The sequence below is a fragment of the Panicum virgatum genome, chromosome 8K (assembly GCF_016808335.1).
Source record: "Panicum virgatum strain AP13 chromosome 8K, P.virgatum_v5, whole genome shotgun sequence".
Taxonomy (NCBI): Eukaryota; Viridiplantae; Streptophyta; class Magnoliopsida; order Poales; family Poaceae; genus Panicum; species Panicum virgatum.
The window spans coordinates 48,586,585-48,595,513 of record NC_053143.1 but is presented as its reverse complement, the minus strand read 5'-3'; the positions used below and the strand labels follow the sequence as shown (position 1 = coordinate 48,595,513).

The 8,929-nt window shown below is 42.6% G+C and overlaps 1 protein-coding gene and 1 long non-coding RNA gene across 3 annotated transcripts; one reads left to right on the top strand and one right to left on the bottom strand.

The window, feature by feature from the left end:
- The first annotated feature begins 1,480 nt into the window (after positions 1–1,480).
- LOC120645004 (ubiquitin-like-specific protease 1A) lies at positions 1,481–4,217 on the top strand. Its single transcript, XM_039921747.1, has 7 exons — positions 1,481–1,667; positions 2,889–2,939; positions 3,010–3,200; positions 3,277–3,462; positions 3,537–3,665; positions 3,748–3,878; positions 3,965–4,217. The coding sequence occupies exons 4-7, from the start codon at positions 3,376–3,378 to the stop codon at positions 4,149–4,151; spliced, it is 534 nt and encodes a 177-aa protein (XP_039777681.1). The 5' UTR covers positions 1,481–1,667; positions 2,889–2,939; positions 3,010–3,200; positions 3,277–3,375; the 3' UTR covers positions 4,152–4,217.
- Positions 4,218–4,597: 380 nt separating this feature from the next.
- Positions 4,598–7,432, bottom strand: LOC120645008. Of its 2 annotated transcripts, none has more exons than XR_005664039.1 (5): positions 7,084–7,432; positions 6,920–6,987; positions 5,463–6,783; positions 5,320–5,386; positions 4,598–5,206 (listed from the first exon to the last, which is right to left on the bottom strand). It is a non-coding gene; the product is annotated as an uncharacterized LOC120645008 (long non-coding RNA). The 2 variants fall into 2 exon arrangements; XR_005664040.1 differs by having other exon boundaries at positions 5,463–6,118; positions 7,084–7,431.
- Between the last annotated feature and the right edge of the window lie 1,497 nt (positions 7,433–8,929).

Sequence of the window (8,929 nt, the reverse complement as noted above, 5' to 3'; positions counted from 1 at the left end):
GCGTGAGACTTCAGAGCATCGGTGCCTGAATGCATGGTCGATCGCTCTGTTTCTTTCTAATACAGGGCAACTGATGTAGCATTTCATTGCAACTAAGACCTCAATTTTATTCACTATTATGAGTAAGACCTCAAATGATTCCCAGCCGTCCATTTCTTAATTAATTAATTAATTAGTTAACATAATCTTAAACATTGAAATAATTATGACTCCCAGCCGCATCCGCCCTAGCGACCCGCCTGACTTCCAGCGGCGACGGGTGAGGCAAATCAATCTCTATCCGACTGCAGCCGCCGCCGCTGCCTCCTACGCCGCCCTCGTTCCGAGATTCATGATTCTGTTAGCCTGGTTCCTGTACTCTCAGAGATGGATTCAACATGGGCATGGATGGATTAGGCTTCCATCGCTACATAGAGGCTGCCGCCGCCTTCTACGCCGCCCCGGCACTCGACGGCGTCTTGCCGGCGGCCACTGCGTGTTGTGCATCCCGGTGGTCCGCCACATCAGCTTCCGCCGTCCGTCAGCCACGGCTGGAAAGGTAAGCCGGAATATGTCCTGCCACCGAGGTTGCTGAGCAACGCTTTGGCCCTCTATCCCCATCCCTGTATCTTATCAGCAGACTTTGCTTTAGATTCATCTCTGGGTGAAACTGAAGGAGATGGAGAATACAGAATAAAGCCACTCCCATTAGATTGTTTAGGGGATTGACCAGTCCATAGAGTTGGTGAATCGAGTTGTGTGCTGATCAAAGATGGTACGTTCTTGTTTGTAATATATTATGGACAAGGCCTTCAGAGTCATTTTTTAATTTGATATATTTTGTTGTTTTTTATATGTTTGATAACCAGGTTGCAACCGTGTGTATGCCAGGAAAATTTGCTGCATTATGCAGGAAATTGACAAAGGATCAAAGGGATATAGTTGAAAAAAAAGGATTAGGCAAGTTACTTAATATTCCATCGATGCCTATTCAACTAATGCTAGTGGAGAGTCTTGTTGAAAAATTCAATGCAGCAGATAGGACCTTTACAATTCAGGGCCACGTGGTTTGTATTTCCCCATGGGATGTGTACTGCATATTAGGTCTAGTTGACAAAGGAGAAAAGATTGAAATTAGTAGGAAGCAAGCAGACCGTAAATGGTTTAGTGTTTATAAACAAAAGGGTGATACAGCAATCGCTTTCAAATACTTGGAGGAAAGAATACCAAGGGAGGCTGATGCTGATCACTTTGCTAGGATGTTTGTGCTATATGCTATAGGAACAATTTTGGCACCTAGTTCTAAGGGATATGTTGCCAGCAACTATTTAGATTTGGTGGTTAATGTTTCAAGAATCAAGAATCTCAATTGGGCACGATTCACATTAGTTCATTTGTTGGACAACCTGGTTGAATTCAAGAAGAACAGGACTTGCTGGAAATTTGGCACTATTCCAATGTTCAAAAGGAAAGTGAGTTGGCAAGTCATGCAAAAAGTATGGATAAATCAGAGAAAGAAAAACCATGTCCGGAGCAGGGTACTGGTGATGAAAGGGAGGTTTCTTCATCCAACTTATCTTCAGGAGCAAAGAGGAAAATTGATTTTGTTTTGAGTCCTACACTGGTTGAAAAGGTAAAAACCAGAACCAATAGGCAACAAAGCAAAGTCTGCAAGTCTCCGTACATAGGTGTTGTCAGTCAAAACCCACCGGCGAGCAGCGATAGGCAACACAAAGAGCCGGGAGGTTACCGGAGCGCTGGCAGGCACTGCTCCCTCGTCGACGGCCCGCAATTCCGTCACGCGTCCGGAGATTCCGGAGAATGTCGGGCGTGCCACCTGACCTATACCCGATCAGGAGGGTGCGAACGTGCTCCAAACGGTTTGCCTGCGTATAAAGACACATGTAAACATAAGTCCGAGCCGTGGGGTCGGCTCCCCGGGATGACTCTTGCATCGGCTTTAAAGAGCCGATCGAGTCCCGGTGTCAGATCAGATCTATGTATCTGATATTAGGGGATGAAGCATGTAATTATGGAGACTGCTTCAATTAAACCTAGCTAATCTAATCTACGATGGTAAAAGTTTCACTGCTAGATCGGAACATCCTACACGTGATTGGGCCTAGTGAAGATAATAAATAACTAAACCATAACAAAAAAACAGAGGCCTAAAAACTAGCAAGAGCCGATTCCCGGATCAGTTCCCTATTAAGACTAAAGCAAAGCATCTAACACGTCACCGGATCATCCAAACCGTTTGCAAGGCCTAACCTAGCAGATATTATGCTAATTCCCAATCATGAGAACGAACCATAACAGATCAGATCTACTAAATATAAAAGAAGCAGGATGTTGCCTTTACGCAGCTAACTCTATGCAACAAGAGCTAGTATAAAATGATGACATGATCGCGTAAAGACAACATGATATTCGTAGACAATAAGCAACAAAAGCATGATAGATCTACTAAAGCTGTGCTACGAACACCAAGATAACTAGTACTACTCGCCATCAAAAACGCTTCAGTACGAGTAATACCAAGGTAAAAGTAAGAACAACGCTGCCCTGATCGCAAGAAGCGATCAGGGCAGCATGGCGCTTACTTGGATGAAACCCTAGGATTAGGAATGGCGATGCGCCGAGAGTTGTTGTTTGCGAGACATGATAACGTTCTTTTTTTTTCATGAATAACAAGGGTACATATTTATAGTCTGGAGACTTGGGAAACAATCTAATCCTATCTTGTCCCGATCGGACTCTATCTCTAATCTTGAGCTAAATCTAAAGATACATGGCCCATGTGGCCTAAATGCTCACGCAGGAACCGATTTACAAGCCTTCTTCAATCTCTTCATTAAGCCCATCTTGCTTTCGGCCCATAAATTAACCCTGTATGGGGATAACAATAGGCACAAAGCAGAATAGGGTATCTACAACAAAAACTAATTGTCCAAATGTTGGTATGTGTTCATGCTTTGGTTTTTCATTGAACAGATACTTTCTATATATTAATGTTTAACAATGATGCAGGCGACATTACAAAAGGACTAGAGTTAAGTGACTTGGAACTTCACGCCATTAAATATATTTTGGAGGAATTAGCGACTGAACCAAAAAAAAGTCTAGTATGCATAGGTGGAATTGAGCTGGGTGCTAATCAATTGAAATGTCTAGTAACACGTGTGAGAGAGGATGCAGGAGACAAATGGTTATGTTCTGGGGTAAGTCGTGTACTTTAATTTATGTATTTGCCATAGAAAATTTCTTGGTAATTAATATTATTATGTATGCATGCAGATAGTAGACTCCTATGCAACTATATTCAACTCTGATTGGAAAAAAGATACTAACGAGATAAAGCATGCACTTTTAGATGTCAATTGTCAGTGGTTACGAATGATTGGGAAAGCTTGGGTACAAACTGGTGTACCTTGGTGGAGGTTGTGCCATAAGTCTGCTCAGGAATTGGTTGGAGCTGATATGGTAACACTGATATCATAGTTTTCCATTTCACAACTTAATGCAGATTCTAAAAGTTAATGTCCATGTTAATGTAGGTCTTCATTCCCATGAATAATACAAAAAGTCACTGGTGGCTCTGTGTTCTGTACCCTGCTAGAAATGAAATTCAAGTTCTCAATTCTTTCAATAGGACCATAAATTATGAAGAAGAATTAGTCGAATTGGTATGTGCGATATACTGTTAAGCAAGTAAGTTGAAACTATTAAGCTAATCGTACAATTTTTTTGACTTAAGCTACCTTTCAGAGATGTGGAATTCATTCAATTTTGCAAGCAATTTTGGCATCATCTGACAAGTTGGAGTCCAGGTGGAGTAACTATGACATTCTACAATGGGATGTTGTTGTGAAGAAAAACATTCCACCACAACATGATGCGTAAGAATTTTCATAAGCTTGTATTGTGGGGGTAGAATTGAACCTATCCATAGATTTATTGTAATGGTTAAAAATTGTAATTGCAGGTGCTCATGCGGGATTTTTACAATAAAATATATGCAATTTTGGAATGGGAGTGAAATAACAAATCCATTCACGCAAAAGGATATGGAGAAATTTAGGAAGAAGATGCCAGCTGAGCTGATCTTGTCGCCCTTGAATGAGCTTACTACCAGCAAAGAGCATGTACTTGCCACCCAGAATTTTAGTTGATCTCTATTTTTCAAACCATCAGGATTTTTGTAAAATAGTTTAGATTTATTCTAGAGTTGGTCATACAAAGAACAGAAGGCTCTTGTTGCTAGCTATGCTATCCAAGTTTGCCATATTGGAGTTAAATTATAGTTGTTTGTGTTTGAACTACCAGATGACATGTTATTTTTCAATTAGTGATCTCTGCAGCATTCCTTACTACTTTCCAGGTTTGATGAATTCTGAGCACTCAGCAGAAAAAAAAAACTGATAGCTATCGGACAAAGTTTCTGAAAATGAGTTCACTTTTTTAGCACTAACGGTTGTCAATGTAACCTTATGAAGCTGTCCAGCTTCGTCACTGCACAGGAATGCGTGCATATGATGAAAAACGTCGCATGTGTTGGATCAAATAAAATAAAATCAATCACACGCAATGCTGAATGTTCATGTATGCACACACGTGCTTATTCAGATTTGTGAAATGATGCCATATATACACGCAGAAACACTTACACATTCACTCGAATATTTGTTAAAATGATACGTACTTGCAATAGCCTTCAGGTTCAGGCTTTTACACAACCAGTTCCAACTTACAAAATCTAAAAAGCAAAGATACAATTGCCGCATCAGTGTTGGTGTTATGAACGCTGATGGGATCGAGAGGAGAGAGTGCTGAGGGAAGCGGCGGCGGCCCTACAGTACCCGCGGTGCTACAGTACCGAGGGTACTGTTCACGAGATGGAGGGCTGCGAGTGGGAGAAAGCGGCGGCTAGGGTTTTGGGCGCCGGGAACGCCGGCCGCGGGGCTTCGCCCACGGCCGGCAAGAGGGAAGGGATTTCCTTCTAATCTCTTGCTTGATTAGATTGATACATCTCCTCTCCTTATATAGAGAGGTTTACTTAACCCCTAAGCAAGCGACTAATTAACCCTAATGGGCTAAGGCCCAATAGGCCCTTGACTCCTCTAACAGTTGGCGTCGTGGGCGCGTGCCACTCTAGCTGCGATGTCGCCTGTGGTAGATGTTCCCGTACATAACAGCTTGCTACCCAAGAGCAGACCGTAGCAAATACCTGGACATAAAGCACAACAAAATAGCTAGAGTAACTAAAATGATCACTGAATTTCAAGTGTACTTACTACAATATGAAGTAATTGACAACATGATGACTATAGGGAGATTAACCTGATCGAATATTTAGAGAATAAACTGATCAAGACATGGAGAGACCCAAATTTCCCATCACCATCTCCTGCAGTCAATTGAATTTCAGTCATTTATAATCCAGTTTTTTTGTAGCTATATACGACATATAGAAAAAGGATCACCTTTTAATTTTTGGACAAGTCCGTTTGTCGTGATCGGTTGCCTTGCATTCTGAACACCTCCTTTTATTTGGCCTGTCCAAGAAGTTTTTGAACCTCTTTGGAGCTCCTTTGCTTTGGACTATGTCAGGATCTTGGACATTTATTGGTGATGCCTCACTGCCTCAGCTTCTAAGCCATTCTCTGTCTTCAATACCACTTGATTCACCCTCTATATCTTCTCTTTTTCTTTTTCCTTTGAGCTCCGCTTCAAGAATCTCCTTCCATCTCATATATTCATCAATTGAACATGATGCTTCTTCGAAAACTGGTTTTGCCAACATAAGCAGTTCACTGAAACGAGTCCCTTTCATTGAGTTCACATGATCAGTTGTTTCTAAAGAGCTAGCAGACTTGGCATTAAGTGTCCACCTGTTTAGCACACAACATTGTGGCATCGCAGCACCAAGTGTAATCAACACAACCATGATATGGCAACAAGGAATTCCTTCACACTCGAACTTCAAACAGCTGCAGCTAACATTTCCAAGGGTCTCCTCATCATCACATTCCACTTCAAAAACCTTGGTGCCACCTCTTGCTGCAACAATGTACTTTGTCGAAACATCAGACTCCAAAATTTCCCCAATGTCATACAGTGTTGCCCTTGTAATTTCCTTCTGCACCAAATAAAAATTTGCTGGAGTGAAACAGTTAGCAGCTGCTGCTGAGTTTTCCAAGACATGATGTTCTGTAATGCCCACTGGTATGGACTGGGAGGCCTCACAGTCCAATTGCGACTCGTTTCTCCTAATGCGAGAAACACAATGGAAATAATGATCAATCATATCATACATCCATAATTTGATATTTCCTTAGACCAGCAGTCTGGTATGCTAAGATTTCTTTTTTCTGCCGGTCTGAAATTCTACGATGTGAGAAGAGGAAACCTACTTCATTTGATCTGGCCATAACATGGTTGTGCGTATCGATGTACTTATATACATACCATACATTCATCTCAGGGTTATGTTTAATCACCACCTCAAATGGACACTCAAACCGTGTAACTGGCCGGGGTCTCCTTTTCTTATCTTCCATGATCAAGAATTTAGGTTGCCTAGCCCCCGCTTTGGAGCATAAATACTGACGACTTGAGATGTCATCTTTGTTTGGTGCACGTGTAACCTTCCCCTTTCTTAGACTAAACCCTTTATTCCTTGCAAAAGCATTGAAGAACTCATACCCATTATCCTCAGAAAGGAAAGTCTTCTCTACAATATATTCATACTCAGCTAACTCTTCAAGTGTCTGGGTCGGTGCTGACATGCTAAATTATTGTTACCTATTAAAAATTATATAGAAGTTGAATATCACACAACTGGGCGTATCTACTAAAAGTTGCAATATTTCTCTGGCTGACACCCTTGTCAAATATATGGACAAAGCTGAACAGGAAGATCAAATCGAAAGTACTAAACCTTTGTTCCCACTGCTGTTGCTCCTGATGACCTCCTTCACTCCCCGCTTCAGGAACTTGCCCTTGAACCTACAAATTCGGAAATTATCAAGACTGGATGGGAAGAAATCGAGTTGGTCATGCCTTCCGCCGGGCGGCCCCACGGCAGCCCAGCTATCATCTTACCTTGCTGGGCTGCTGGCTTGCGTAGCAGTACTCGGCGCCGCAGGCCGCTGGGGCGCTGCCGCGCTGGTGCTGGGGCGCTCCGCACTCGCCGCCCCTGGATGTCCCGGCTGGCGGCTGCCCCCCACCCCTCAGTACTACCTCCCCTGTGGGCTGCGGCCCTGCTGAAGTTGGGGAGCTCGGAAGCCGATCGCCGGAGCCGGACGCTGGGGCTGGGGCGCTGGGCGGAGGACGGAGGGCCGGAGGCGGAGGCGCACTGGCTGGGTCTGGCCGTCTGGGGCGCAGACGGCGGCGGTAGGGAGGGGGGCGGACAGACTGGGAAGGACCGAAGGGGGCTCGCCGGCTCGGGCTAGGATGGGAGCGATTCCTAATTTTGGCTTTCTTTTGCTGGGCTTTTTGTTGAATCCGGCCCATAGGCTATAGATGACGATATAGTACATTTGTGAATACATACTGGTTAAATATAATGCAATTAATTGGTTGAAATGCAATTTATTGGTTAAATATAGCAAATAAATACAAAAGTACCAAATTTTAATATAGTTTACTACATGTTGTATGTGAATAGTAGAAAAAGTTTCGAGGTGAAAAGAGAAAAAAAATATTACTTTGTCGTGTGCTAAACAAACACACGGCAATTTTATTACTTGGCCGTGTGCCTGGATTCAGGCACTCGATAAACGTGTTATTTTGCCGTGTGTTATATATTTGCTGTGTGTATTCTTGTCCTGCAAACGAGCAAAGAACATATATGCCATGTGTGCCTTATTTGATGTGTATTTAATAGTTGTCTCATGCAAACAGAATCTTTGTCATGTGGTCGATATAAGGCATACGACAAAGATGTAAGCACACGGTATTGGGGAAGCCACCTTAGCGAAGACCTCGGGCGGGAGGGTTCCTTCAGGTCCACTCAGACGACCTGGGCCGAAGCCCACCAAGCAAAGAGGTCGAGCATCAAGCAAGCGAATAGCATGTGGGCTCAACGTGGGACCACGGATGAATGCAAGCTGTAATCCATGATCGTTGTAAGATTACATTTAATACAAGAGTAATTGTTGCTCTGTTACTGTGCGTTCATTGTGTCTTCTCATTCCGCGGTCCGTTCCACTTCCGAAGGGGTCCTCATCCCATCCCGAGCTGTTGTGACACTCCATCGTCCCGAAGGGTGTCCTCCACCAACACACGGCAAATAAGCCGTTTCCGGTAGTGAAACCAATCTCTCACTTCCTTTCGTGAAACCTTTTGGCCTGACAAGTGGACCCGTCGTGAGAGGTAAGATGGGCCTAATCTTGGTGAAAAAGAATTTCAATTATTTCAACTTTTTATAGATAGATTTGATAAACATTAACATGTCATCAAATTGTAGTCCTACCTCCTATTGCAACACATGTTTTAATTAGTTTTAGAGAATTCATAACATGTCACAAAATTTGGATTTACCTTGTATTCTGTACCATCTCTGTGCTATTTTCTTGGACTCACAAGATAAATTTTTGATGTATGAATCATGTCTATGATAATGAATTAAAAAATTATATGCTGTTTCAAATCCTTCTAAGAGATAATTTGATGTCACATCTAACGCTTCGAGGGGACAAAAAATATTTCTTGTCTCAATTTAATGGCTGGCACAACCTTTGGTACAAATAAAAATTTGGCTGGCAAATGTCACTTCATGGCTAAAAAAAAACGTTACACCCAATTTTCTACCAGTATGTGCCGTGCATGGCATGGAGGGGCAAAAAAATACATCTGCCAAATGTCACGCCATGGCACATTAGATGGTACAGATCTCATAGACACCGGTCATGATATGATTCTAAAAATATTTTTCTAGCCAAGTTTG